Source organism: Fomitiporia mediterranea, assembly GCF_000271605.1.
Source record: "Fomitiporia mediterranea MF3/22 unplaced genomic scaffold FOMMEscaffold_2, whole genome shotgun sequence".
Classification (NCBI taxonomy): domain Eukaryota; kingdom Fungi; phylum Basidiomycota; class Agaricomycetes; order Hymenochaetales; family Hymenochaetaceae; genus Fomitiporia; species Fomitiporia mediterranea.
Genome location: NW_006760387.1, coordinates 1,940,131 through 1,967,502, shown reverse-complemented (window position 1 = coordinate 1,967,502; position 27,372 = coordinate 1,940,131). Strand labels below are relative to the sequence as shown.

The 27,372-nt window shown below is 47.2% G+C and overlaps 11 protein-coding genes across 11 annotated transcripts; 6 read left to right on the top strand and 5 right to left on the bottom strand.

Annotated features, from left to right (window-relative positions):
- Positions 1–335: 335 nt before the first annotated feature.
- On the bottom strand, positions 336–617 carry FOMMEDRAFT_151836 (uncharacterized protein; the record flags this gene model as incomplete). The annotated part of the gene is made up of 2 exons (XM_007262769.1): positions 336–484; positions 563–617. The coding sequence occupies 2 exons, from the start codon at positions 615–617 to the stop codon at positions 336–338; spliced, it is 204 nt and encodes a 67-aa protein (XP_007262831.1).
- A 935-nt stretch (positions 618–1,552) lies between these two features.
- FOMMEDRAFT_151835 (uncharacterized protein) lies at positions 1,553–2,172 on the bottom strand (the record flags this gene model as incomplete). Its single annotated transcript, XM_007262768.1, has 3 exons — positions 1,553–1,945; positions 2,007–2,054; positions 2,119–2,172. The coding sequence occupies 3 exons, from the start codon at positions 2,170–2,172 to the stop codon at positions 1,553–1,555; spliced, it is 495 nt and encodes a 164-aa protein (XP_007262830.1).
- A 427-nt stretch (positions 2,173–2,599) lies between these two features.
- Positions 2,600–3,269, top strand: FOMMEDRAFT_102402 (uncharacterized protein; the record flags this gene model as incomplete). The annotated part of the gene is made up of 3 exons (XM_007262767.1): positions 2,600–2,613; positions 2,670–2,879; positions 2,942–3,269. Exons 2-3 carry the CDS (start codon positions 2,725–2,727, stop codon positions 3,267–3,269), a joined length of 483 nt encoding a protein of 160 aa, XP_007262829.1. The 5' UTR covers positions 2,600–2,613; positions 2,670–2,724.
- Positions 3,270–3,504: 235 nt separating this feature from the next.
- FOMMEDRAFT_144557 (ubiquitin ligase SCF complex subunit Cullin) lies at positions 3,505–6,667 on the bottom strand (the record flags this gene model as incomplete). Its single annotated transcript, XM_007262766.1, has 12 exons — positions 3,505–3,622; positions 3,673–3,720; positions 3,786–3,923; positions 3,977–4,243; positions 4,311–4,610; positions 4,667–4,945; positions 5,002–5,091; positions 5,146–5,634; positions 5,685–6,023; positions 6,089–6,439; positions 6,579–6,604; positions 6,658–6,667. 12 exons carry the CDS (start codon positions 6,665–6,667, stop codon positions 3,617–3,619), a joined length of 2,343 nt encoding a protein of 780 aa, XP_007262828.1. The 3' UTR covers positions 3,505–3,616.
- Positions 6,668–6,950: 283 nt separating this feature from the next.
- On the bottom strand, positions 6,951–11,221 carry FOMMEDRAFT_165328 (ARM repeat-containing protein). The gene is made up of 11 exons (XM_007262765.1): positions 10,974–11,221; positions 10,567–10,911; positions 10,087–10,512; positions 9,703–10,028; positions 9,509–9,649; positions 9,290–9,454; positions 9,049–9,226; positions 8,730–8,985; positions 7,787–8,682; positions 7,463–7,731; positions 6,951–7,398 (listed from the first exon to the last, which is right to left on the bottom strand). Exons 2-11 carry the CDS (start codon positions 10,901–10,903, stop codon positions 7,189–7,191), a joined length of 3,204 nt encoding a protein of 1,067 aa, XP_007262827.1. The 5' UTR covers positions 10,904–10,911; positions 10,974–11,221; the 3' UTR covers positions 6,951–7,188.
- Positions 11,222–11,375: 154 nt separating this feature from the next.
- FOMMEDRAFT_144555 (BRO1-domain-containing protein) lies at positions 11,376–14,809 on the top strand. Its single transcript, XM_007262764.1, has 15 exons — positions 11,376–11,639; positions 11,692–11,737; positions 11,798–11,980; positions 12,036–12,204; positions 12,260–12,300; positions 12,349–12,417; positions 12,470–12,667; positions 12,732–12,954; positions 13,008–13,089; positions 13,148–13,328; positions 13,395–13,625; positions 13,694–14,047; positions 14,105–14,239; positions 14,302–14,384; positions 14,449–14,809. The coding sequence occupies exons 1-15, from the start codon at positions 11,443–11,445 to the stop codon at positions 14,660–14,662; spliced, it is 2,406 nt and encodes an 801-aa protein (XP_007262826.1). The 5' UTR covers positions 11,376–11,442; the 3' UTR covers positions 14,663–14,809.
- A 2,375-nt stretch (positions 14,810–17,184) lies between these two features.
- FOMMEDRAFT_76119 (uncharacterized protein) lies at positions 17,185–17,954 on the top strand (the record flags this gene model as incomplete). The annotated part of the gene is made up of 4 exons (XM_007262763.1): positions 17,185–17,352; positions 17,404–17,438; positions 17,530–17,651; positions 17,758–17,954. The coding sequence occupies 4 exons, from the start codon at positions 17,185–17,187 to the stop codon at positions 17,952–17,954; spliced, it is 522 nt and encodes a 173-aa protein (XP_007262825.1).
- A 586-nt stretch (positions 17,955–18,540) lies between these two features.
- FOMMEDRAFT_131472 (uncharacterized protein) lies at positions 18,541–20,870 on the bottom strand (the record flags this gene model as incomplete). Its single annotated transcript, XM_007262762.1, has 7 exons — positions 18,541–19,109; positions 19,190–19,308; positions 19,392–19,519; positions 19,617–19,783; positions 19,834–20,290; positions 20,345–20,641; positions 20,703–20,870. 7 exons carry the CDS (start codon positions 20,868–20,870, stop codon positions 18,541–18,543), a joined length of 1,905 nt encoding a protein of 634 aa, XP_007262824.1.
- A 596-nt stretch (positions 20,871–21,466) lies between these two features.
- Positions 21,467–23,421, top strand: FOMMEDRAFT_25807 (uncharacterized protein; the record flags this gene model as incomplete). Its single annotated transcript, XM_007262761.1, has 7 exons — positions 21,467–21,538; positions 21,593–22,142; positions 22,231–22,383; positions 22,614–22,758; positions 22,815–23,050; positions 23,130–23,361; positions 23,397–23,421. 7 exons carry the CDS (start codon positions 21,467–21,469, stop codon positions 23,419–23,421), a joined length of 1,413 nt encoding a protein of 470 aa, XP_007262823.1.
- Positions 23,422–25,009: 1,588 nt separating this feature from the next.
- Positions 25,010–25,457, top strand: FOMMEDRAFT_76579 (winged helix DNA-binding domain-containing protein; the record flags this gene model as incomplete). The annotated part of the gene is made up of 2 exons (XM_007262760.1): positions 25,010–25,228; positions 25,302–25,457. Coding segments are annotated over 2 exons (375 nt in total), but the record flags the coding sequence as incomplete, so codon positions are not given.
- A 252-nt stretch (positions 25,458–25,709) lies between these two features.
- Positions 25,710–26,576, top strand: FOMMEDRAFT_131471 (uncharacterized protein; the record flags this gene model as incomplete). The annotated part of the gene is made up of 1 exon (XM_007262759.1): positions 25,710–26,576. One exon carries the CDS (start codon positions 25,710–25,712, stop codon positions 26,574–26,576), a length of 867 nt encoding a protein of 288 aa, XP_007262821.1.
- Positions 26,577–27,372: the final 796 nt, after the last annotated feature.

Below are 27,372 nucleotides of genomic sequence, written 5' to 3'. Positions count from 1 at the left end.
TTTGAAACTATTATTAAGAGGGGGTCCAGGGGGCGAGCCCCCTGACTTTCGCCGAAGGCGTAAAAAGCGAAGCTTGTCAAGTAGAGGGAAATGCCGGAGTTCCAGGAGAACAAAATTGGCTATTTCTTCGTTGAGCAGAAGGTTGTCTTGCCTACTGTGATCGTACCACGCCTACGAAAAGGGAGTAACTTCGTTTTACGCGGTATTTTGAATTCAGATGCATTGATCATCTACAGACAACGAGTTATGAATAGAATTAACAAAGATGTACCACCTTCAGAGACATAACATGATCCAGTTATACGAGCATTACGGTCGATGGCGCATAAAGGCTTTCATATTTGTTCAGAGAATACAGTGGAATAGACCTTGGTTCCTTGACCATCGTAGTCATAGTCATCAACTCGTGATAAGCGGTACGATGCCAAGCCAGGCCACGAATCGCTTAACCGATCACGGTCGTGATTCCGGACCGCTTCAGCGCCTAACAAAGCATGTATGCATCTCCGGAAGATAGATTCTGATTGAAGGGTATTTTTAGCTCCGCTGCGAATAAACGCACTTACGCCACGCACTGGCACTTTGGCTCTGTACTCAACTCCAGCCACAGTACGCATGTCGGAGCTGACGGTTCCCTGGATTGGTGGCGTTGTCTGTCACGGTTCACGTCGGCTTCGGGTTGAAATACCAGTCTTAGACGTAGCCATTTAAACTTCAGATAGTGGTCGCCCTTTACGAAGAGAAAATTGATTTTCGAGTGCTACTCAAGAACATCGCATATTCTATTTACCATTGGCCAATGAAAACGTGATTAGATCGTTCGGCCTCAATGGCGATGCAACGTTCACAAGGCTCCGTCTGTTGAGGTGCCGTCAGCAACCACCTGCCTATGTCCAAGCGCCCTTGAAGCCGGACCCGAGCTACTGGCATGCCGTCGCTTGTATCCATGTGCTTATGCTCGTGAATCAAGGAGCTTCATCGTTACAGTCATAAAGTATCATGCAGCGCCTCACCCAGACCTCCGGACTATCTTTGATGCTTCAGAGCAGCCACAGAAACCTGAAAACAGTAACCAAGGATGAAGACAAGCGAGAGCGTTTAACAGATTTCATCAACAAATTATATGTAGCTGTTGCATTGCAGGTGCGTAAAGCGAGAAGTCCAGAAAGAGAGTGCTTCGAGATTGATGTCATGAGCTATTCGTGTCCCGAATTTGATGGAAGGACAAATTATCATAGCGCCTAACTGTCTGTAGCACTGATATAAGCAATTCCACCATCTCATTTAGTCCGTATGTGGACCATGTTTCACGAATGTGCTATGCTTCCGTGATGTGAAGCAGAACTAAAATGAGCCTGTGGGTGAATTTGGTTGACCTAACAGATTTTAACCAGTTAAAGGAGGACTGACCAATGTCTTGCGACGTATTCATCTGATCATCCTCGCGCCGCCGGCGCTGTTTGGAATCAAGAATCAAAATCAAACCACGGCCCAATCTTTGCCCTTTCCCCATCTTACAGACGGGCCTATGTCGGGTTACAACGCGCATATGCTAATTCGCCACCGGGTTTAAAATACTCATAATCATCACCGCGAATGACCGACGCAAGACAGAAAGCTTGACGACCATCCATACCAGCCGTAGGACCAGACAAGTGGTAAGGTAGCGTAGCAAAGTGACCGTGTATTCAAAGAAGGAAATTTGATGCAGACCACCCTCGTATGCTGTTCGGTGTTCTCGGATGGAAAGCGCAACAGTTGGTAGAGAACACCCAAAGAGGCGCTTAATCAGCAGAAGAGAATGTTGATATCCATAATTCTGGATCTCCCGACGGCAACATGGCGGGCAGTACGGCACCGTCGTTGCAATGTAGAATGGAAAATAGAACTTGTAGGTCCATTCTGTTTGTGATGGTAATGAAGTTCGAAGACTAAAGTAGTAAGACTAGCTGGATAAGGTGCGTCGATCAAGTCGGGCTGTTCCTCTTTCGGGCTGTCCTGCGTACTACGATAAAGTCTCCCACAGCCTCTTTCACCTTCACGATATGCCCATGCTACCAAGGGGACCATCCCCGCCGATTCGGGGTTTGATCGTAGATGAGAGTTTTTTTAGCATACCATGATCAACCAACCCGGATGTCCGCGACGCCAAGCAATTGGAGGAAGCGCCATTTGTTTGTTTGGTATCGCGGCGTCTTAGGTTGCTAGACCTTAAATACTGGAGGACGGAGGGAATTACAATACTCACTTCACTTCTTTCCCCCACTCTTTCGTTCTTCGAAGCTTTTGGCCTGGTCGCCTTTCCCTTTCGCCTTTCTTTTTCCTCCTTCACGCTTTTTTTCGTTCGTTCGTCCAACTTTCGCTTTTTATACACCTTCGTTCTGGGTTGACCCTAGTGAGTATCTGACGGACATTATGCTCTCGCTCTCGATGCTGACCATCTCTGGGACGACACCTCAGGGCTCACTTCCAAAAACCTTTTTGAAGCGTACCTTCAGTCTCTTTCTGTTCCATAACAATGTTCGCCAAGACTATCATCGCATCTGCTGCCATTGCCATTGCCGCCTCAGGCGCTATGGCAAAGCCAATCACTTTCTGGCCATCTGCTGATATGGGTAAGACAACTCCTTGTATCAAGACCATAAGGTGCACTGACATTATCACGGTATAGCTAAACGCACTGACTCGGCGCCCTCTTTCAACAACTACCTGGGCTTGTCACAAATGAGCAATTTTGATGACTTCTTTGGCCAAAACAACTTCGACTCCTCGCAGAACGAGCAAACTGTCGTCGTACAGGAAAAGCAGGTCGTTTGCCAGACCCAGGAGATTGAAGTCGTCCAGCAGAAGCTCGTCGTCCTTATGGAAGTCATGAAGAGGTCAGTAAATCAACTGCAATCAAAGCAGACTTTAGTCGCCTGACCTTTGTGTTATAATATAGGGTTTTGCTTGAGCAGGTCTGTGAAGTTGAAGTCCAGACGATCGTCGTCCAACAGGCGTCGAGTATCATCTCCTCGTTCGGCAACTCCGTCAGCCACCAATCAAAGAACCAGGCTGGATACGACCAGAGCATCGCAGGCCTCTTAGGCCAGGTCATGAACTCCGACGGTTCGCTCAGCAAGAAGGACCTCGGCTTCAAGGGCTCAAACGTCGGTAACAGTTCAGTCATCGTCGGCGGAAACAACTGGAACGACACGACGTCGCCTAACTCTGTTCAGAAGGCAAAGGACCTCGCGAAGGACGCGTCGAACTCCACGTCCAGCTCGTAAAGTGGCTAAGATAGTGATGCATTTCTTGTAGATAGCTTGGACGCTTTGTCCGCTTCTGTTTTGGGACAGTTTTCTTTGAACATCGGACAGTTTACCTTTTTAGTTACGCTTCCCTGGGTCTAATTACTGCGAGTAGTGGTAGTCCATTTGTATCGTCGTAGGTGTACCTGATTCAACGAGTTGACGATCGAACGAAAAAGATGTTGAAGTGGTGTGAAAGTATCCTGTGAGCATGCCTGAACAAGCTTAATTGATAATGAATGAGTACAGGTCAGTGAATTGTTTCTTCGTACATATGCGAGTAGGAAAGACGGTTGCAATGGTACATTAAACACGAAGTAGTTTGACTATGCCTGCAGAACGGTGAGGACAACACATGTGTGTATTGGTAAGAGACACTCACAAGATAATTATACGATTTCTTATCCTCACACCTCTCCAAATAATCTCTCTGTACGAAATGGATTTAACGGTAAGCAAAACGTGAGTATTAAATGTCAATAAAAGAGCACAAACGTCGATTAGGTTTTCTATCCGCTTTTTGATTCCCAACGGTTGAGGCGCGAATCGACTTGCGAGCTGCCTCGTCACCTCGTTGATCAAGTCCGTATGCGTCATGTGTCTCCTATTCTTCATTATGCGAACAATGCAAGCCTAGCAAGACAGAGTCGAGAAATGAAAGTTACCCATGGCGTGTGGGTGCTTACGTCAATTTGGTGTCCTCGCTCTTGGTCAATACGATCCATCGTCTCCTTCCGCTCTTCTGGATCCTCGACCTTTGCAGCCGCAGAGACAGTACTTATCTTTATTCGTTGCATAGACGCGGAGAAGTCTGAATTGAAGGAAAACGAATCGTCCGGATTGACGTCTCTGGAAGGCGGGTGCTTTTTCAGAACCTTGAATTTCGCGCATGCTAATGACTGAAGATGTCGCTTCAAATCTGGCTCAGGCAAATCCGTTGCCTTTTTGATCTCCTGTTGAATATTAAAGGACGCTAGGAATGAGTACTCCACGTCGAAAATCGCGTATTGAAGTTTTCACCTCATATGTCAAAAACTGGCCGTCCTGGAGATCTTCGAACAGCAACAGAATAACCATCGCAAGGGTCGACACGTTTAGATCGTGTTTTCTGTTTTTGAATGCGACCTTCACATCAACCGTGCCAAGCGTTAGCTGCCAGGTAACTTTTCTTCCCGAATGTCGTGATAAATAGAAATTCTCGAACGAGCTTGCAGACGTCCGCATGCATTCAGGCAGATTGCACGGTGGAGGCTTCTGCGTGAGGTTGTTTGGCCAAGCGTTCGATGTCATTACAGTAACAGACATCTCAATTTCAGGAGGCTAGAAACCATCAGCACACAATGAGTAGTAAGTATAGTCAGTACACGGAAGCTGACCGTAGTCTTGGCGATGTGCTTTTTGTAAGCTTCCATTGTGTCTGCTGACACCTTCATGTCTGTAAACATGCCTTCCAGTTTCTGAGTAAAGTGGAATCCGCATTCAATCTTCAGCTTGGCTAGCATGCCGCGTTCTGCGTCGTCAGAGACTGAGCGATTGTGGAGTAATCGTTTTGCAAGATGCATCTTGTAGTACCGTTCAAAAACGTCTTTGTCCGTGATGTATCGGAAGACAGTGATTGTCTTATCAAGAACAATGTCGACTTCCTGATCCGTTTTCTGTAACCAGTACATTAGCTCACTCGATCGGCAAGTTGGCAAAGGTAACAGCGTACCCCTTTGAGACCTTTCTTCAAATTCTCATCTATAAATAAGGAAATATATTCGGATGAAAGTTTGTTGCGATTGATGAATGTCTCGAAAGCCTAGCAAAAAATGGGTCTTCTGTATCGATGGAAATAGGATGGTTGCTTACGTACCTCATTACACGACGTTTCAAATTCGCGGTCACTATTGAAACAATATCTCCAAAATTGGTCGAATCTGTCTTTTAGGCTTAAAACATCTTCCACCCATTTGGACGCTGTGTCTATGTTTTGTCCCGTAGTATTTCGCGCCTTTCCTTTACCCTTGGGGTCGTCAACAACAACGATAGTGGTATCTTGCGCCATCCCATCCCCGTACGTCTGATTAATTTCCGTTCCTCGTCGAAGAATGGAGTCCTTCAGAGCACGTCTCAAGGTTATACGTCCGGCAGATACCATGTCGAAAAGGCGGTAAAGTCGTGCTAAATTATCCTTCTGGTCTAAATCAATCATGCTGTCCAGGCCGGAATTAGGTTTTTGTATGATGGTAGGTAGGTGAGGTGACAAGAGTGTGTCTTCTAATATTTGACGTAAGGGTGTGGCGGTTTGAGAAGAAAGATAATGCATAGCACGAGCATCTTCCTGAGTAAATCGATCCTCGACCTGGAAAGCGAAATTGAGATTACAGCATTGGATAACTTCAAAGGGCTTACGCGTCTGAGGTACTCTGCGCTGTCGCAAGTTGTGAGCAATCTTTCTCCCTCCGCCTTATAGAAAGCTTCACTATCTCTCAGCACAGCTGGCTCAACATCCCGCTTGTACACGGTTACCCGACTCGTCCCCGTCTCATAGCGCAAAGCCAGGAGTATATCCACACAGCTTTTCATTGCCGAGCGATTAATAGCATAGCCTTCACGATCGATTTGGATTTGGTTGAGGATAGCATTGATAATATGTTCCTTAATGGGTGATTGTATCATCCGAGAAAGAAACAAGTTCATGCCACAGTCCCATATAACAGGAACTCCAGCACTGGGGCAATAGACGTGGTCCTACGATACACGAGAAACAATGAAACGGAGTCGGCAGTCAGCATACAAACAATCGGAACACGTACCATATACTTGAGTATACCCTTCACCTTCGACATACTACTTAAATGATCGTCCCAACTATCCCTGACAGCTTTCAGGAAGCGCTCGACCTCCTGGCTCTTCTGGGCCGGGTCACCGTTTACAGACGAGGGAAACGTGGGCTTCACCACCGTCTCAGCAAGTTTGTCGATATTCTCCATTATAAGTTTCGCCACGCCATCGTACATTTGCTTTCCATATTTGTGCAGGACCAAGTTGTATGCGTAGCGGTAGTTCTCCTCGAACGAAAGATTGGACGCATTGTGGTTATGGATTTCGCGGATTGCATTGCTGAGCTTTCCCCAGGTTTCTGTTATAGACGCATCTGGATCATGCTGAAGAGAAATTCACGTCAAATGGCGCGTTATCGGCGTAAGAGATGTAGTACACGTACTTTCCGGGGTGGTTTCTTTGTTCCGAGGCAGACTTAGTATTATGACGCCGCACGGAGCGGATTAGGGGGCAACTACTTACGATTTTCGCCTTTACTTTTCGTGGAACTGATAGATACACCATAAGACGCGTTCTTCTGTGAACTGAACTTCACACTCACCCGTCGTCATTGTAGTTAGTGGACAAAGGAGCCAAAGGCAGGATTTGAAGCTCACATACTGCTTACTTGCACGTGACCGATTGCGGCGAGTCATCCGCCAAGCGCTCAGCGCCAAGTTTCGAGTTTCGCTACCGTCATCAAGTTGTCGTGGCTCTGTAATCTTTCCTTATCCTTTGATAGGTGGGCTGGTATATAGAATGACTCGCAGGTACTTTGCCAACTACAGTACAACAAGCTATGCAGAAGTATTGAATAAGAGCACCACTCTATGTAAATCAGCAACAGCCAGTCTGGACAAAAGCGAGCAAACACAAAAAATGAATGAGTGTAATAACAACTACTGTAAATAAGTAGGTATGCAAGGAATGTAATACATTGACTAGTAGGAACAGCAGCTTCATAATCACAGGTCTACCGATATCATCATTCATTATTATTTTCAGTTCGTATGAATCATGAAGCATGAAGCATGAAGGTTTAAGGTCAAAGGCTTAAAGACTTAAAGTAAGTATGATCTGTAAGCCTCTGTTATTAGCTTCCGGGCCTTGAAGCGCGGATGAAATCAGTGAAGTATTTCCGGAACCCCTTCGTATCGAGATCTCGCAACTTCGTTCCGAAATCGATCGCAGTATCAGGTGGACAGCCTTGTGAGGGAAGGAAGACGGTGACGAAGAATTGGTACCCTTCTTCGCCTCGGGCTTTTGCTATTATTTGTAGGAAGTTGGCAATTTCATGGGAGACCTATTCAAAATTTGTTCGCATTGGTCAGTAATGTCATGTAGTATGGAATACACGCCAAACGTACCACGAGCATCTGCCCATCTTTGATGTTGAAAGCCGGGCTTAAAGGTACTCGAATAGCGAGCGGAACGAGTCGGTCATAAATGAACGCCTCGAATCCAGGGAGTGTTTGGCTAGCTTGTGCTGCGTCACCATTGACTGGGTGTAGCTGTCCCCACACGCTTACACAACGTCCGAGGAAAGAGAAGGATAATTTTTGCGCGGCTGGGTCTGATACGTCTTCTGCAATCTGGATGACACTCTCGAGTAACGGGACCAGGTGCGATTTGTTGGCTATAACGAGATGAAATTAAAAATCTGTACGAGTATAACCAGAGAAACAACATACCATCAGAAATGAGGACAGGATATAATTTATTCGTCATGATGTTGTTAAGGAAATTCAAGTATGCCCTCTTCGTCTCCCCGTGCGTTAGCCGGTCATCTGTCCCCGTAATGGGAATCGCAAGCAGCTCCATAATCCGCGTATGTAACGGTACGACGAGCTGATTCAGAACATCAGACATTTCCACACCTAGTCTATGCATGAGCAAGGTCAAGAAGTTCATGAAGTCTACGATCTCTGTTGGCTCGAAATGCGACAGAAGGCTCGACATCATTGCTGGGATGAAGTCCGTAATGTGGGATCCAGTTGTCGCGACCATTCGAGCGAACGCGAATCGTGCTGCATCGCGTACGGGTTTGAAGCCACTCATTGCGCCGAGGGACACCACGATGGCTTGTGTCATTTGACGGAAGACGGAAATAGGCGGGAGGAGATAACCCTCTGGAATAGGCTGTGGGACTTCTGGAAAACCCTTCGCGATGCTACCCAATGCCATCATGACGTGGTGAATCTTAACGATCGGTACGACGTCTTGAGCACCTTTGACGGCTTGTAGGTTCGCTTCTAGTTCGTCGAGGAGGGGTTGAACGAAACTTAGCAGCTGCGCAGCAGTCTCGTCGATATTCTTGAAGAAGAGAGAGACGAGTTGGCCAACGGCCTCAAAGAGGTTGATTTGCGATTCGAAGGCGTTGGAGTTGGCGATTGTCTCTGTAAGCAGGTCTTGCTCAGCAGGATTCTCGAGTTCCGGGATCTCCACGTTGATAGACAACAGATCTCGCATGCCGTTCAGAAGTGTCGCAACGATATCCAGTGGAATGTCGCTCCGTTCTTCTTTAATAAACTTGTAGAAAAGATAGAACATACGCGACCGGGCGGCGGTGTCTGGGTGGTGAATTCCCCTGTGGCGATAAGTCAGTAACGTCCGTTGAGAGCTCTTCCTACGTACCTTGGTCCAATCATCGCCTCTAACATAGGCATAATACACTCCTTGCGCACTTTGAAGAAATCACCATATCTTGCACACGTCTCGAAGAACTGCATCGAGACCGCGTTATTAGGATACACGCAGATATTTGACCGGACGAGAGCCATGAGCATTTCCCCGTGCGGCGTCAGTGGGTACTCTGAGTAGTCTGTTCCTTTCCTAAGCTCTCTGGCGACAGCTGGTGCTTGACAAAAAGCTGCTCGTCCTTTCCCTCCGGCTGCGCCACAGCCAGTTATTATCAGCGATCGGGGTAAACTTAGACGCAGGTCGTTGCGCTTACATTTATTGATTTCTCCAAAGATGTAAATGAGGTAGATCGCGAGCTCAGCGTCATTCCACTTCAGCTGAGAACCAGTTTCATATGCTGCTAATGTATCAAGGACGAGTTTCCGGATAGCCTCGATAGCCATGTCCTGGTCAATCACTACAATAGAGTCCAGATGTACCCGGAGATCACCCTAAGTGAGTAAGTTAGCCATATGCTCTCGTTAATTGAGCCGAGTTTAGCGGAAATAACTTACTTTTCTCAAATGCTCGAATGCATGCTTATCGTCCGCATCCATATCGTCTAGATCTTCGTCTTCATCCCATTTCATTTTTTGAAGGAGTGTAGTAAGTGTCGAAGCCAAAAATGCGCGGATGTCGTCGGTTATCTCGTGTGGTGAGGACCGTTTGACCTTTTTCAACTAAAAAGAATAAAATTAGTTTACGTGTCACGGTTGAAAGGCAAAGCGACCCACTGATCCGAGGATGCTCGAGAGCAGAGGGAATACGGTTGAAGTTGTATCATCGTAAGGATCGGCAAGGAAATGTAGCATGGTTGGTCGCAGGTCGGAAAGCATAGATAATGCTTCGGCCTTGACATCGTCTGAGGCATTATTCTAGATGAGTAATGAGTAACAATGGCATTCCGAAGGCAATGTTGAAGGCTCACGTCATCTGCTAATTTAACAAGTTCAAGTCCGTACGCATTAAGAAGTCTCCCAAGCGCCTCTCTATAAGATTCCTCTCCCTCATCCGTGTCCTCCCCTCGAGCAATTTGCTCTTGTCGAGTCTTGTCTTCTAGTGCTTCTAAGACCTGTCCGAGTGAAAGTACTCGGAATAGCTGAATTTTATCCCCGGGCTCTTTTAATCCTTTCGCAACCATGCGAAGAAGGGCCACGGAAGTTGCGAGGCGGATAGGCAGAGAGGGATCAGAGAGGAGGGTAAAGAGTAACGCAATAGTGGTAGGTGTAACGGTAAGATTAATGTCAATCCAGCCTAATTCGCGAAAGCAATTAATGCGCAGGAATGGGAGGTATAAATATTCTCAGCTTACCAACATATGATCCAAATGTCCTTACTCCCCAATCTACAACTTCTGTTAAACGTTCAACGCTTCCTCCACTAGCACCTTTTCGTAGATTAGTCAATTGTTCCGCGGAATTTGCAACGATTGTTAAAACAGCTTCATTGATCCTGCCCGCATCTCGTTCCCGAACAGCATCTCGCACCCTCGAGTCCCGGAAATGCCGTTGATTATTGTGCTGACGCGCAGCTTTTAACATTTGGTCCGCGACCTCTCCCGAAATTTCTAAGACCAAGTGGAAAAGAAGCAGCGAAACGTGAGGATTATATGTCGGTATTCCAGAGTTAGAAGGAGATTGGATGAGTCCGAAGAAGTCAGTGAAAAAGCTGGGCCATTGCTCGAGGTACGTGCACAAGAAGAATAATGTTAATGTATGCGAGAATTTATTCCGGATATCTGGATGAACATGTCAAAGAGTCGTCTGAGTGCAAGACTGTCAAAGTAACTCACATGGTGCGCCCGATTCTGCTGAACCCTGTGCATACTCAGATTGTACATATGCCATGAGAGCTTGTCGGAGGGTATCAAACGCGTCCGAGGGCAGAGGATCAAAGCGGCTGTCAAGGAAATCCTCCAGAATGCGTAGACCATAAAAGCGCACTTGAGGCTGGTGTTTTCGAGTGCCGTCGGAATTGGTATCTATGAAGAGAGAGAGTCCAATCTTCCATGGCTCAGCCGAGCTTTTTAACCTATCCTGTGCGAATTCGAGGGCTTGCTGGTGGAGGCCCGTTTGGGTCGGATCGGAGGCCACGAGAATTGCTTGTGAGATCTGTTCGATGTCGTCCATCGCAATGTCTAGTCGTCATACAATGAATCAGTCAGATCGGTTGTAAACCGTATAGATCAGGAAATTTTACAAAGATGTGACGACGAGTGAGTCGTGTGCAGAAGCAGCGGAGTGAAAGGTGCGTTCACGAAGGCGCGTCCCTAGGCAGACGCGTGCTCATGCAGTGTTTAGCTACGCACGCACAATGGTGAGTCAATTTCGGCCTTTGTTTCTTCTCCCCTCTGCCCTTCAATCCAATCAGAGTTGTTTGCTCCCGAAGGCTCAGCGGTAATATTCAGCGTTCTGCGACGTCAACTCTGAGGTCAACGCAACAGAAAGTTTTGTGGCTCAACAAAAGCCGATTGGCACGTGCAGTGGTCGAGTATAGACCTGTGCGCCAAGACTCTCGGTCAGTGTACAGAACGGTCGTTCAATGCAATATCGTGTTTCATCTTGACGACGTTGACGACTGCGCAGCGCTCGTCGCGACGCAGAGTCTCTGTAAATAATCCCTCCAGCAAGTAACAATTTGAAGACGCAGTGTAAAGCTCACGTTCAAAATGTCCAACCAATTGTCCATACCATTCAAGAAGACGTCTCAAATACCGATTCGTCAGGCGGTACGGAGTTACATTCAAGAGAACCTCCCGGACACGCATCCAGAGGCTTTCAAGTGGGACATCGAGCGATGGGAGCAGCTACGAAGGGATGCTACCTCCGAGAAGGTTCATGCTTCGCATACCCAAGCCATAATAAAGTAAGCAGTCTATGTACCCTTTCGGAATGATAAGACTTATAAATCTAGCAAGATACTGCGCACAGTTGGCCTTCATTCTGACGAAACTACCTGTCGACGTGCGTGCCGTGTCCGTAGAATTTGTGGGATAGATTCTAAGTTCAAGCTTTACCTAAAAGATTTCCCTAACGTTTCCATATTCTGTTGCGCTGAGACCTTCCGAGCGCTGGATTGAAATTTCAAACATTGCATACGAACGGGTTGCAATGCTATTCAATCTCGCTGCACTCTACTCTCAATTAGCGTCAGGGGAAGATCGGTCGCATGCAGAAGGCATTAAACGAGCGAGCGCATACTATCAGGTATGCTTTATTATTTATCTCTGCCACTCCTCGTTACTGAGGCTCTGTGTTATAGAATGCAGCCGGGACACTGTCCTATTTGATTACTTTCGCTCTCCCTGCATTAGCCCAATCCCTAGATGGCAACGCCCGCATTGACGAATTATCAGAGCCGTTTCTACGGAGCCTTGAGTTTCTAATGTTAGCACAAGCCCAAGAATGCGCCTGGCAGAGAGCTGTTATCGGTATTTGAAATATTACTCTGCTTTCTTGCTTCTTTTAAGCTGATTTGCATGCCAGATCATTATAAGAATGCTATTGTTGCCAAACTGGCTGCGAAGGTACTGGTAATTCATTCTTAGGACTGAACTATCATTGAATGTGCCAAGGTAGCGTCGTATTACCGGTTATCTTCCAGCACTATTCGAGAATCGAGGGCAAGCGAGGCTTTTCCGTCGGTACGGCCCGATTGTATAGTCTCGTTTAAATGTTAAACTAATGACAACGCAGGAATGGCTCGCCCATATAGACACGAAGCATCATCACTTTGAATCTGCAGCTCAGTATCGGAAGAGCGTAGATGACCTCGAATCAAATAATTACGGGCACGAGCTCTCCCGCTTGATCGAAGCCAAGTCAATTGCAAAGAAAGGGTACGAAATAGCGAGGCGAGCCTACGTTTCTAGACCCGTGGTGGATGACATAAAGGTGAAGTACTATACTACAATGAATATGTCATGATCATTGTATTCATCCGTCTGAACTATCAAAGTCCCTTTTGGATACCCTAGAGAAGAGTATTGTTCGCGCCGAGCGTGATAATGATCTCATTTACCATCAAGTTGTGCCACCGATCTCCGCGGTTCCATCAATCCAAGACATCTCAATGGTGCAGAGTGCCGTACCTCCAGGCCTTCAAGACCCCAAATCAGCTCTGGGCAACGAAGATGTTATATTTGGCGAGCTTGTTGGTTGGGGGGCTAAGGTCGCAGTTGGTTCGTACCCACCTACCTTCGCTTCGCGTTTTCTAAGCTGATGGCCTCTTCAGAGATATACCGAGATAGGGTACAGAATTGGCTACAGGAAGAGGTGTTCAATCGAGTGATGGAGCTCGACGACTTTGCCGATCAGTACGTTTTGCATCTCATTGTCTTCAAGCAACATTAGTATTTATCGTGATTTTTTTAGTATGTTGCAAGAGCTCAGCCTCCCCGCATCCCTCGAGGCTCTTGACAAGCCCGTCGGGCTCCCGCCAAGCCTCCTCAGGAAGGCGGAGGAAGTGCGGCTTGAAGATGGACCGGCACGCATTGACGGCTCAATTGAGAATGCCGAGCATCTCTCTGAGCGCTGTAGGGAAATTCTTGACGAAGTACAACTTCCACACTTCTTTTTCCAAATGTCTTTACGACTTTGCCTGATTGTTGTTTTATTTCAGGCAATGGATATATTAGACCAAGAGGCTTCCGAGGACGAAGGCGTACGAAAGAATGTGACGAGGGAGGGAAGACGATGGGATCGCTTACCGTCTTACCAAGCGAATATTGGCCTTACGGAGAAAGAGAAGAGGTATCGGCAGATGCTTGACCAGGCTGCCGAAGCTGATGACACTGTACGCTCCAAGTGGGAACAATGGGAGGAGCCGATCACACGGTTGACTTGGGACGAGGTAAGCTTTGCGTCTTTTTAAGCTTCCTTCTTCTTTCGTCCTCACATGGAACTTATATCACATCGCAGAACGACCTTGAGCGATGGGTACCATCATCGACGTCGTTCCCAGAAAACCGGAGGAAAGACGCTGCGAATGCGCATACACAGACACACGCACGAGCACTTCGCGCACATCTTGAAACTTTGGACGATCTTCGTTCCTCTCGAGCACAGTTGGTCCAGCGAGCACGGCGACTCGCTGATGGAGACGATATCCAGCCCCGCATAATGCGTGAAGCTGCTGCTTTCGAGCGATGGAGGGAAGTTGAGCCGGTTATGTTTGAGAATACGCTTGATCAGGAGATGAATAAGTATGAGAGGTTTAAGGATGGCGTTGAGGAAAGTGCGGATAAGCAAGTTGAATTGAGTGACTTAATCCGGGTATTTTCCTTTTTACCACGCATATAGTCATGACTTGCTCATAATTCGGCATTTTAGTCTCGCCATGAACAGTTCATTCGTTCGCGTCTGGACGATCCCTCTATCAAAGAACGAGAACATGCTTTACAGTCGCTTGATTTGGCCTATCACAAATATCGCGAGATTATACGAAATCTTGAAGAAGGCCTTAAAGTACGTGCGATCCGCCTCAAAAATTTGGTTTCTAGCTAATTAACTAATCGATTTATCCTCAGTTTTACAACGACCTCTTAATTATCCTGACTCGCTTCAGGGAAGCCTGCAAAGAGTGGGTGCGCTTACGACGTGACGAGATGCGGTCCGCTTTACTTATCCACTTCTAATTGTACCTCTCTTCTGACGTTTGGTTGTTATATTTTTAGAACGTTGTCTCTGAACCTTGATGGCTTGCGCATTGATGAAGACAATTTACCGACTCCAAAAGCTAGTTCTGGATCACTTCACCCTGTAGAGAAATCCCATTCGAAAGGGAAAGCGCCAGATATCCACCTTCCTCCACCTGATTCTGATGAATGGGAGGCTACGCCTATGCCTGCGCAGTCATCTGTGTATAACGCAGCGGCGGCGAGGAGGTAGCTGTTTTCATTCGACGTTGATTCGAGAAAATGTATTAGGGGTGTCATGACTCTCGACACTTCATACTTGATCCATGCGACATCCGCGTGGCTCTCCGTGCTCTGCCTAAGGATGCACACATCATGCTAACTCACACATCGCAACGCCCGCAATAATTTCGAGAAGTTAGAAATGTTTGTATTTGTAGAATGATTAATTCGCGTTGTTCAACAGAATGGCAGTTCAAATATCTCTGAACGGAATCTTTCTTGAGTATGGCCAAGTCCAGAGGTACAAAAAGACTGTATATAGGATCATATAACTTCATTGGCAACAACTGTAAACATTGTTTAAAACGCATATTAGGTCATTGAAACTAAAACCCATTAAATGTAGTGGACGATGAAGCCATATTTTGATAGCTAGAGTTGTGCATATGATCAAACAATGCCTGTCCACTGGGATGGCCTGTCATTCCCGGATTGTGATCTGTTTCTCTGAAGAGGTATAAGTTGAGTGAGAAAGAATGGAACAAGGGAAATACATACTCAATAGCATTACCACATGGATAGAGGCTTCCAAAATTTGTTCTATCAGAAATGGTCTGACTATTCTCGTTACTATGCATACTGGACTGAAAATTATTGCTAAAAACAATGTCTATAAAAGTAAATTAATTATTAAGAGACTGATTTCTTACTGATTGTATGCATGCATTGAATTGTTGGAAGGGACGGTGGCGAAGCTTGTATTAAAGTCGTTGTTAGTAGACTGCATATTGACAGAGACTGGACTCTGGTTTCTGTGAGAAATTTTGAGCTGTAGCATAGAATTTTAGACAATTGAAGTAATATTTACAGAGTACTGAAGCCTTGAGCATAGAAGCCATGATTCTGATGGTCCAGGGTCTGCTGTGCAGTGAACAGTCCTGTTGTACTGTTTGCTTTAGGCTACAAGACAGATTTAAAAATTAGTGATTGTTACTGATTTGGAATTACGGAAAATCATACTTTGCAGAGAGAGTAGCCATTCCTCTGACAGTGTCTACACAAATAGGAACCGTCCTTAGTCTTGACCAAAGTACACTATAAAATTAGCAAGTTATATGATGTGTTTGGACTTGGTGTAGAATATGTTTTAATACCTTCAAATGCTTGGAAGAGCATTCTTCACAGGGATGTGGATTATTGTTTGACCTTGTGTGTAAGGATGGCGGCGATTGAAAATGATTCAGAACACGCTCGATGTGGATGAGATTCTCCCCAAGAGAGTCACGTGCATCTTGACTAATAGGCTCGCGGGATGCTACTGCGTTGAGATATGTCCGGAGTGGCAGATTATTATAAATCTGGAATATGGATTCAAGCACGTGTATGAAGTTCTGTGCATTCTGGGCAGCAGCTGTGTCATCTTTAGTAAGCTGGGGCATTTTGAGGTAGAGAAAATGGGGGGCATTTACTGACCTTTACAGAGGGAATAACCCTGCGATGGCACGAGTCGCACGACAGGACAAACACAAGCACGAAAACGACCATGACGGCGCAGCACTTAGACTGCTGTGAAGGAACACTGCAATAAAGTCTCGTCAGATGATACAGTGTTATGAAATGGAAGAAGTCATACTCGAAATGGTACATCATGCGTTTATCAATACTCGCCGGCTGGGCGCCGGTACCATCATGCATTTGAAACGAGTTCGATTGCGAGTATTTGATTGCACTAGAAGGCCCGGCAGGAGCTTCCGAACTTGCGGCGAAGACAGAATGAAATGAGCAAGTCTTACTTAGTAGTGTATATACAGTCAGGTCAAAGATGACAGTCCAGTGCAATTGAGACAGAAAAGCAGAGGTTCCGTTCAAATTCCGAGTAGCAGTTTAAAGTCGAGTCCCTCATAGTCCCTGGATATCCTCAGATAGCATGTAATCCATAGGTGAAGGACGAATTCAGATTCCGGAGGTGCAAAAGACCACATATATTGATTTCGTGATGTAAAGTTGTACTGGATGAGGACAAATAACACATTTAGATTGTGATCACCGCCTTCGGCAGCATAACAAGTACAACTGCATTACTTTGCGGCCAATCGCCACAGATCTGTCAATCATGCACCGCAAGCGTACAGCCTCCTCAAATCTTTCATCTAGAGTGCCCACGACAAGAGCGTAATACTACCGGTTTTAGTTGAACACGAACCACGATGGGACGCAGACGCAGCGGATCTTCATCGAGCTCAAGCTCAAGCTCATCCAGCGACTCGGACTCAAAACACAAGCACAAGTTGAAGCACGACAAGAAGCACGGGAAAGATGAGCATGGACACCATGTAAGTCGATCAACGACGATACGATGATCTCCCGTCCCGTGTTCGTGTCACTGACAAGGGAATCGATCAATGCGCTGACCATACATGACCATAGGACTTTCCAGGTCTATCGTCCTTCCCTAATCCGCTTCACCATTCAGGAAGTGCAACAGCAGGGATAGCAGGAGCAGGAGCAGCGTCTTTCTTCCCTGGATCCGGAGCGCCTCTCCAACCTCACGGAATGCAGTTCCCGCAATTCAATCCGCAGTCGCCGTTCGGCGAGGGTGGGCGCGCGTCCTCGCCACAGCCTCCGCCTTCCTATCAGCATGCACCGCCGTCTGGGTTTAGGATCCCGTTGACGACGGACGCGCCGTTCCCGCCGTCTCAGCAGAGTCTTCAGCCACCTTGTGTAAGTGATTTGAGAAGTCGGTGTTTGATGAGATATTTATTGTTATGTTAGCACGATGCTGATGGGGTCTCGCCTGTGTATTTTGGGTGCGTACATGCGTCTTGCTCACATTCTTTTCTCTTCGAGGCATTTTCTTTGTTATTTGTTTTACTAACTCCTTCGTATCCATATCACTAGATCTGCCCTTTTCCCAAGCGCAGTCCATCCATGTAAAGTCGCGCCACATCTCTCACCTACGCCATGCAGAGTACCCTACGGAGGCGCCGAGAGGGAACATCATGGTCGATATGATCTTCTTCGTCAGTAAAATTCCCATCCGTTCACTAAAATTAACTCCTGCACCACTCACGCCATTATTATCCTTCCTCATCTCGCTATATGCGTGGTCCTTTCTAATCAATCCAGCCTTCACGCAAGACATGGAGCTCATCCCCGCCTCAGGCGGACACATCCCACCGGGCCGTCAACCCGTCGAGGGAGGGTACGAAGAACACGATGGAAGGAGTGTGAAGTTGTATCATGCTGTTGTGACTATCAATGGTGTACGCGTTCCAGGAAAATGTGGTGAACATCTCGTGAGTATAACTCCTTTCTCTTTTTGAAACTCATCAAGATACGTTGTTGTGAGTTTCGATATTGATGATTTTTTGATGGACAGTATGGTGCGAACGTAGCGTTTGGTGGAGCTGAACAGAGTGTTAGGGATTATGAGCTTTTGTGAGTGAATCCCGTCTTCCCAACCTGTTCTTTGTTAGTGGTTGCTAAACTGTATCCACAGGGTTTGGAGGAACTAATTTGACATCCGAGCTGAAGATTTACTCGTATAAAGATATCTATCTATGAAATATCCTGGGTGATCTCCCTATATGTTTGTATATGCGCGTAAATGCGCGTTTTATTCAAAGAATACATTATACGTCTATCTCGCGAAGACATGTATACTCGTGCAAAGCGTACAGGTACAACAAAAGCATAACTGGTCATCAACAACGATCGTCGGGAATGTGTGATGAGGATAAGTCTGTTCGTTTTTAGTCACGTTCGTGCGCCCACCTGGAAGCATCTAGCAGCACAATAGAAGGTGGACAGTTAAATAGGTAATCACAAAGAGAAGAAGTAGTAAAAGCATAGTTGACAGCAAACAGCTGAGGGCAGAAGTTTTTACGAAGCGCATTTCATCGAGGGATCCTAGCGCGACACATGCTGCACCTTACAACGATCCCACGTCGGGTAGGTGTACGTCTCGAGTTGAATCTCAAACGTCGGTCCTCCTCCTCCTCCACTACCACCATTTTCTTTACCCTTACGATTTCCACCTTTGCTTGCACCGCTGCCGTTGATAATAGGCATCTCAACTTGGAGAGGTTGCGTGTATAGTCGGAGTTTGCGTGTGTCGAGGTCTGAGAGTTGGAAGGGTAAGTTTGTGGTGAAATTGGTGTTGGTATTGCCATTGGTGGTGCTGGTATCCGCCGAAGTAGAGGTCGTTGGAGGGGAATGCAGGGCGTTTTTGCTGCTGCTGCCATTACCACAGCCGCTACCACTTCCACTCCCACTCCCACTCCCATTAACACTGGAGTCGCCGCCACTGCTGCTGCCCGCTGAGGCCGAGGGTGCGTTCGACGAGGACGAAAACCCAGGCGACGGAGACCTCGACCTAGCTCGAAGCGCCATGTCTGCAGCTGCAGAAGGCATGATTGACATCAATTCTGTGAGCGCGTCTGTGTTGCCTGGTTGAATTTTAAGTACGTTGCGTAGATCTGTTCCGAAGAATATTTCAGCAGTTGTTAAGTCGGAATTTTATGTATAATGAAGTTGTATAATAATACATCCTGCGCACCTTTCACTGCTTCAACTGTCCGACCCTGCATACGACGCGCTTTAGCACGTCTCCAGTAACCTTTCCCGCTCCGGTGTTGAGCGAGCGCTTTGTTGCATGCTTTCTCTGCGGCTATCCAGCTATTATCGATTAAAAAAACCAAATCCAGAATCAGATACGGGTCTCATGGAAGAAAACCATTAATAATATCAGACGAACGAACTTTGAAAGTTTTAGATGCGCAGCGGCAAGGTTGAGTTGATAATGTGGAAGCTCGGGCTCGATGTCGTACGCTGAGGAGTATTGCTTGATTGCCGTTTCGAAGTCGCCATTACGGAATGCTTTGTTTCCCTGAATCAGAGTAAGTATTCGTTTTTGTAAGAAAAGGAGAAGGAATGAGAATAAGTAAAGAAGATGGGAGAGGGACGAGGGAAGAAGGAAGACGTACGAGTTCTTTTGCTTTCTCTGCTTTGAAGTAACGCCATTCCATTAGCTCGCCGATTGTCATTTCTGGATCAAGGCCGTCACATTCGTCGGGTTCGATCCCGCCGAAGTCGAGTTCCATGTCCCAGACGTCTTCTTCGTCTTCGGTTTGCCAGCCGTATACTCCGCTCCCTGAACATGACATGGTTAGTTAGAAGTAAAGTTAAGTTTGAAAATTGTACCTCGCCCGTCCCATTCCCTTCCTTTTCCGGAGCGAATGCCGGATTCCTCTTCCTCCTCTCTGACAGTCCGTTCGCATACTTCACCAAGGTGATCCGTCGAGCATCCACAGTCGCACCATTTCGTTGTGAGCTTCTCTCGCAAGACGTTGCCGTACCCGCGTATATCGAACTCTTTGCTGACTTGCCACAATGTGTCGACGAGGCGTTCATATCCTATTCGTAGCTTCAGCCTCCAGTCATCCCATGCAGGAACGGGCTTATTCTTTTTGCGCGACAAGTCATCTTCTATGAGTTCAAGACCTTCATCGAGTGATGGTAGATGAGTAGGTTTTGCGAATGAAGCGATCGGCATGGCTTCTAGTACGTCGAGATGTGCTCTAAGTCCCTGGAAGTGAGGAAGTAGACGGAGTGAATGTAATCCACGCTTTTGACATATCGGTACATTATTTGACAAGGCCTGCCTCAAAGCAATTAATGATATGATATGTAAAGAGGTTTGATGTATGCTCACAAAATGCCGCAGGGCCGTATACGACCACAAAACGCTCTTCGTTGCAACACGTTCTCCGGCCTGGCGTAAATCCATTGCGATCGCACCTCGGAAGAAATCCTTGATCTCATCGCAGTCTGCATTCGCTGCCACCCACCCCGGCGATGTGAGATCAATGCAGTCGAGTACAAGCTTTGGGACATAAATCAGTGCGATGTTGTGCAAGCGCGTCGAGTAGAGTCGGCAGATATCATGTTCGTAGCGTAGTAAGAGAATTCGCGAGATGGCACGTTCAAGTTCTGAAACTGCTGTGATCGTCTGGAGCCACCCGGTCCGTTGAGCTAGAGTTACCCCATTGAAAACGATTTAAAGTGCTCACTGCGTTCATTGTCTGCGAGATAGAGCGCTCGAGGTGTGGGTTTGGGTTCCGATGGGCATGGCCATGGAACATCGACCCATTCTTGTTATTCGATGATGCGCTGCCATTCTTACGTGCCGGGTCGCGCGCATTCAGTCGTTTCTTCGCGTGTGAGTACTTCGCGGGCATCCTGGACGGCGCTTAAGGTCGGTATGTGCCTGGGTTGCGTGTTTTTGTAGGGAGTGCTGTGTCGTCGTGAAGAAAGATGATAATAGGTGACCGAGATCGATGCAGTGATGCAGTTACAAGCTGTGTAAGAGTCTACCTTGTGTATATAAGGTTCTGAACCGTGTAAGCGCATATATGTGTGCAACACGTGCCACGGTGCTGGGAAGAACTCACAGCGTCAAAGATACCTGATGCTGACGGTCCTAACCTGATACTTAGCACCGATTAAGCGCGTATATGTTGGTGCTACACTGGCTGAAGTCGAAGGGAGAACAAAAGGGGTCTGCACATGTCCGTAAATTGAGCCGCCGTGTCCAAGTCTGAGCGTGTTGCGTGACTTGGACGCGTCAATCGCGCTCTCTCCCATCGACCCCCACCTTGCTCTCAGTCAACTCGGTATATGTGCGTCCATGGCTCTGCATCCTTGGCTTTGGCAAAAATAGCAGAACTCGTATCCTAGCTGTCTGTGCTGTCCAGTGCTTCTCCAAGGCTCAACCTGCTTGCTTTCTTTTCTCGGCTTTTAATTATTGTCCGATTAAACACCGCCAGTTGTACTCATGTCCTTCTTCTCTGTGCCGATTATTGACCCCGAGAATCCGCTTTACTCTCCCGAAATTACGGCACAGCAGGTATGTATAGACGCTACTAACAACTTAATCGAAGGATATTCAAGATAACTGCAGTACATGTCCAGTGTTCGGTTGTTCCAGGCGTCTGTGGCAGATACCTCAAAGTTTCCCTACTTCCATCGCATTTGCAATGCTTTCTTGGACAATGCTTTTCAAGATTCACCACAATCTCTTCGACTTACGCACGAGAAAGCTGTATCTATTGCTGGATCTCATGAGCTTGGCAGCGCGGCGAGCGTCAAAGAAGAACAAGACTCGGATAGCATCGAATTAGCTTCTGTAGCTGCGAAATTCTTGAAACGAGCACCTCTTGTCGACTCTTCTAGTTCAGCCGATATTCTTCTCAAACGACCACCGAAGAGGGTCAAGCGATCTTCAAGTCATGTCGATATGTCTTTTGTTCTATCAGCTAAAGCCGAGCGACTTCGCTTCTCTGATAAACTGGCTCTACATCCGAGCTCGGACGTCAAAATTAATGAAGAATCGAATAATTCTCTAGCCGAAGAGCTTTTCTGGCCGGACGAGGAACAGGGAGAGATGGTATCGACGGAGTTCATCGAGTTCGCGGTTGCAGCTGAGTTCGCGTCAGGAGTGGTCGATGAAGGTGCTACAATCATTCAAACTATTACCTTGCCTTGAATACACTCCGCCGTAGTTCAAGACATGTCTATCACTAACTACCATCAAACTAGACGTCGCTCTCAATCAATACCCGGAATCATCCAAGGCTATACTGGCTCTGCTTAAGGAACTCGAAAGGCTTCTTCCGGGCTTGCGTCTCCGAGATCAACTCGACGTCCACACAATAACCCACCAAGATATTGTCAACGTACTCGGAATCAAAGGTATCCTAATACACTTTTGGTGTTTTATCAAGTTATGGACCTTTCGCATCAAGGTCATCTCAACACTCAGACGCTGCCCTTGTTTCGGCATACAGAGATAGAGTCGCTAAATCTTACGGAGTCAATGGCCGATGCTGATGGGCTCAATTTGCTCAGACACGAAACGTTGAAAAGTTAGAAATTGTATTCGTTGTCTAATCTAATCTGAAGTCTGACGCTTTGGTGTTCAGTGTTCATTGATCCTACCGGATTTCAGTCACTTCGGTCCTTGGTGCTCTCGGACGTCCCATTATCAGACGATGACCTGATGTGTCTAAATAGTCTCCTGCGTATCGAGTCACTCTTTATAGATGATACGCAAATCGGTGATGTAGCGTAAGTCGCATATACTACCTTAGTTTTGTACAGTCTTCTAACAGCAATACCTTTAGTGTTATGCACCTTATTGCTCTTCGACAAAGTCTTGTCCACTTGGAACTTTCTTGGAACGAAAAAATCACTGATGACGCGATACCGACGCTCTGTAACTTCCCGGATCTCACTTTCCTTTCACTGAAGAGAACGGCGATTACGATGAAGGGACTTCGAAAACTTGCTTGTTCGGTTAAAGATAGAGAGAAGAAGATTAGTATTATCTTGCCTTCGGAATGTGAGGAGTATCTTTGCAGTACGTCTTTCTTTTTATTCTAATCTATTCCGATGATCTACTTTACGCTTTATTCACGAAAATAATAACAATACTTTAGACCTCCACAACGAATACGAACTCAAGTTAACTCCACCACTCATTCACGACCCCGATGTATGTTCTATGCTTTCGAAACCTGCACTCAAAGAGAACCTTGCTGCACATGCTTTGCGGAACTTGGAGATTACGACGGATGGGAATAAGGCTAAGTTGGAGAAAAGGTTGAGGAAGGTGTTGGAAAGGAGGAAGAGGGATTTGGTTGTGCAGGGGTTTATGTTGCAGGGGTTTGTGTGAGTGTATTAATTAATTGATGGCTGTTTTGGAGGTTTGGTCTCTGGACTTGGGATTAGTGGAATGGATGTATAGTAAGCTGTCTTTCTTTGCGATGCACTGTGAAATAATGTTCTTGTCGGTTTTTTTGTTCGATGGGGTTAGTGGGATGGATGTACAGTACACTGTCTTTTTTGCGATGCACCATGTTGTCATTTTTTTGCAACGTGTAGGTCATGATGGAGTGGGAATAAAATTCGCGCACTCTATAAAACACAGTCGTGTGGTAATGAAAATTTATCCGAGTGAAGTACCAGAGACAAGATGTACAGGGAATACGGTAACTACCTAATACTTTACGAAGATCAGTCCAATAGAATGGTAACTTAATAAACATCCTTGTCTAAATTATTTGGCTCCGTTTGTGTGGCAATGCCGAAGTCCTTGTTATAGCAAGTCTTTTTTACTTGGGCTTACGGCATCGGGATATTTGTGCGTGTATTGTCCCCCGAGCATAGACAATCCGTCGTCTTACACCTTGACTTCAGATCTCTTGCATTCTGGGGAATTAAGGCCCTGTGGCTTGCAAGGATGGTAGTGATTTAAAGACTCGCTCACCGGATCGTCTACTGTCGTGCCTCGTGTCCCCTTCACGTTTTTTCCTGCTATATATTTCGGGCATATGCGCCTGTCCTCATCCCCCGCTTAAACTAGTCTTCTCCCCCCTCTTCTGGCTTAACCTCCGCACCTCCGCTCGCACTCTCGTAACAAAATCTTCTTTCATTTGCGTGGGGACCGTGTTCTGAACTCCCACCGTCGGCGATAGAGGTGAGAATACTTTATTGGGCATGTGTAAATTTTGTCTGTTTACAGGCAACTGATGGGACCCGCGATACGAGCTAGTCAGATTTATGCTTCGCGCCGGGCCACGCTTCACCGTTCAGCACCGACTCTCGTAACGCGTCTTCCTCTTTTTCCCCGCCCCCGTCTTCTTCTGTGGGTCCACCCTCTGCCATGGCTGACCGCGCGCGCCCGTCCGACGATCACCCACGTCAGAGGGCCTTGCATGCCGGTGCAGACGACGGAGTGACACCCGATAACAGTAAGATATCTCTTACTCTCCGGCCCGCGGAGTTTGACGACGAACCTCGAGAATCGCCGCCAGCAACGGGCTCTTCCACCACCTCCTCAGCCAGCCCGCACGTCGGGACGTCGCGCCAGCTTCGGGTGCATGGCTATGCGACTCCTATACGAAGCACGATTATACGAAGGGAGCTCGTTGAGCTTGCCGGCAATCCGTTCGTTGACCCTCACGGGCCACGTGCCGATGGACAACCCTCGTTCAGGCAGGACATCTACCCCGCGTACGATGCAAGTGGTAGACGAATCGGTCTCGAGCACGTACGCAACGCGAGTGTCGCGTCGGAAGCGAAGGGTTATTATCGCAAACACGTGCACGAGTACGACAACGCACGCGGCACTCCGCTTCCCCTTCCTTCTTCACAAAACCAAAATCGACAGACCCCGCAGATACCTGTTCAAAGTAGTTATCCGGAACAGGGACCGCTACCTCCTGTATCTGCTGTGATCGCCGGAATACCGCACGAACCCCAATATAGTGTCACCTCCTTTTCGCATATCCAGAATAAACCACGATCGCCTCATGAGATGCTTGGACTCCCTCCTGATGCACCCCTCAACCTTTGGAGCTTGCTTGATCCCGAAACGCCGGATGCGAAACCTCAGTATAATTATCATGTCCTTGTCAAGCTCGCTATACTTGGCAACAAAGGACAGAAGGCTACTTTGCAAGATATTCTTAGGGCCATCCGTATGCGCTTCCCGTATTATGACAAGCTGTCGAAGCAAGAAGCGATAGCCTTCGGGGTACGTCTTTGCTACTCATTCCCGTCAATTAAGTTGTTCGCGTCTGACTTGACTTTATACACACCCTTCACAGAACTCGATTCGGCATTTGCTGTCCCTTCTCGCAGCCTTCGTAAGGGAGCCGAAGCCAGTTACTGAGCCCGGCAAGGGTGCATACTGGAGAGTCGACTTTTCGAAAGGTGAAGGCAACAAGCGTGTGCGTAAGCGCAATAAACCTCAGAAGAAATCAAGAGGTGCAGATAAGCAAGACAATCAAGACGAGAAAGATGAAGAAAGCGAACGATCTGGTTCTGAAGAGCCTTCACCTCCGTCTGCCCAGTCTTCGACGCAGGAATCAAGCAGGTCTCCGACCTTGCAGTCACCGATTGAGTCGCATAACCGTCCACGGACACCGAAAGCGAGGGGCGGAGGGAGAGGCGGGAGGAGGCCTGCTCCGAAAAATCTTATTACGACTCCGAACGGTAGTACAGCGATCGTTTCGATGCCGCCTGCTGAAGCGCCGCAGAATGATTTTCATGCACGCATCGATCCTGCGTTGAGGGATACTCCCGGGCCTGCTCCTCAATCTTACGAAACGGCTCCACAGGAGCCTTATCTGCAGCTTTATCCGAGCAGTGTCGGTGCACATCGTGAACGACCCGTCCGTGGTGCAGCCCGTAGTGCGCCATATCCTTCTGCGCTTGCCATACCGAAGGATCCGTCGCGACACGGATCGGAAGGCGGTCCTCAACGATATGCCTCCGATTCACCGGTCGATATGCGGTATAGGAATGAGCATCATTCGAGCGTGTCGCAGAGTAGCGGAGATTCGTATTTGCCGCATGAGTATCAACGCAATCATCACAGTGTTTCCGCACCCAGCGTACTTGGTGGTTATGACCAAAACGGATACGCACCTCATCATTCTTTCAACCCTGGTAGCCATCGGGACGACGCGTCGTCTAAAGAGTCTTCATCTTCTGGTCAGAATATGTCACCGACTTATTCCGAGCAAAGATCGCAACCCTCGTCGGCCAACTCACATTACTCTACTCGGTTTTCACGTAGTCCAACGACTTACCAAATGACACCTTCCTCGACGACAAGCTATGGGCCTCCACAACTTAGTATTCCTATTCCTTCGAGCACTGGCTCAGCGCCTGGACCTAGTTCTTCTGTTTCGAGTGGTGGCTCGTATAGTATCCCTCCGCATATGGAACGCAGACCTACGAGTGAGACGGATATGTTCAACGGTGTGCACCAAACTCGTACCGAGTATCACGAAGATGAGGGGCGTGCGGGTTCTTCTGCATCGTGGAACTCGGCTCGTTCGACACCTCATACTGTGGAGTTGAGTTCTCGTTTTTGAAATCGATGCACAGTGGTAGCATCCACTCGCCCACCCAGCTTTTTAACCGCCCTCTTTAAAACGCACTTTTGGCATGGAAAGTTAACTTACCCTGAACCCTAACGCTCTTCTAAGGATCTTATCCCCTTCTCACCTTTCTTCTTTTGTTTTCCTATTTCGTCTTCTGCCTCACCCTTACCCTTCTTCCCTTTCGTCATTGCTCATTGCTCATTCCTCTTGCTTGCATATGCCTACTTTTTTTCCCTTGCACCTTTGCACCCCATCCGAATTGAGCTTTGGATTTGATGAAATTGGTTTTCCAATTGCATTTTCACTCCTCTTTTTTCCGCACCTTTTTTCTCGCTTAATTTCTTTTTGCTTTACTATCCTAAACCTTTAAAAACATCACCGTTATCCTTTTTTCCTCCTTTCTCCGTTTTTCGGTTTTCCTTGCTCACCTTGTACCTACCTTCTCACACTAAAACGTTTCCTTTGCCCGTTCACGCTATCGTAATGCTCTCGTTCTCACTATTAGTGCTGTTCTCAGACAAACCCTCGCACACCGCCCTCTCCTCCTCTTCTCATGTTATGTCTTACTCCTTTGGCCATGCACGGGATTTTGTCTGATTATGGTACTTGCTATCTACATTGCTTTGAATCTTGCTATCTACGTTGCTTTCCTGTCTTGCTTTGAACTTTGCTCTCTGGCTCGCTGTCATTTGCTGTCTACTACAGTGAAACCTCTCATTAAGCATTACTCTTGTTAAGCATAACCTCTCATTAAGCATGACATTTCAGGTCTACCATTACTCTTGTA

Coding starts and splice junctions, on each gene's coding strand:
- FOMMEDRAFT_165328 (XM_007262765.1), bottom strand. CDS start 10,903: ATGGACGACATCGAACAGATCTCACAAGCAATTCTCGTGGCCTCCGAT. Junction 10,513..10,566: donor AGCAGAATCGGGCGCACCAT/GTGAGTTACTTT, acceptor ATGTTCATCCAG/ATATCCGGAATAAATTCTCG. Junction 9,227..9,289: donor CATTCGAGCATTTGAGAAAA/GTAAGTTATTTC, acceptor TTACTCACTTAG/GGTGATCTCCGGGTACATCT.
- FOMMEDRAFT_144555 (XM_007262764.1), top strand. CDS start 11,443: ATGTCCAACCAATTGTCCATACCATTCAAGAAGACGTCTCAAATACCG. Junction 11,981..12,035: donor GAGCGAGCGCATACTATCAG/GTATGCTTTATT, acceptor TCTGTGTTATAG/AATGCAGCCGGGACACTGTC. Junction 13,626..13,693: donor CACGGTTGACTTGGGACGAG/GTAAGCTTTGCG, acceptor ATCACATCGCAG/AACGACCTTGAGCGATGGGT.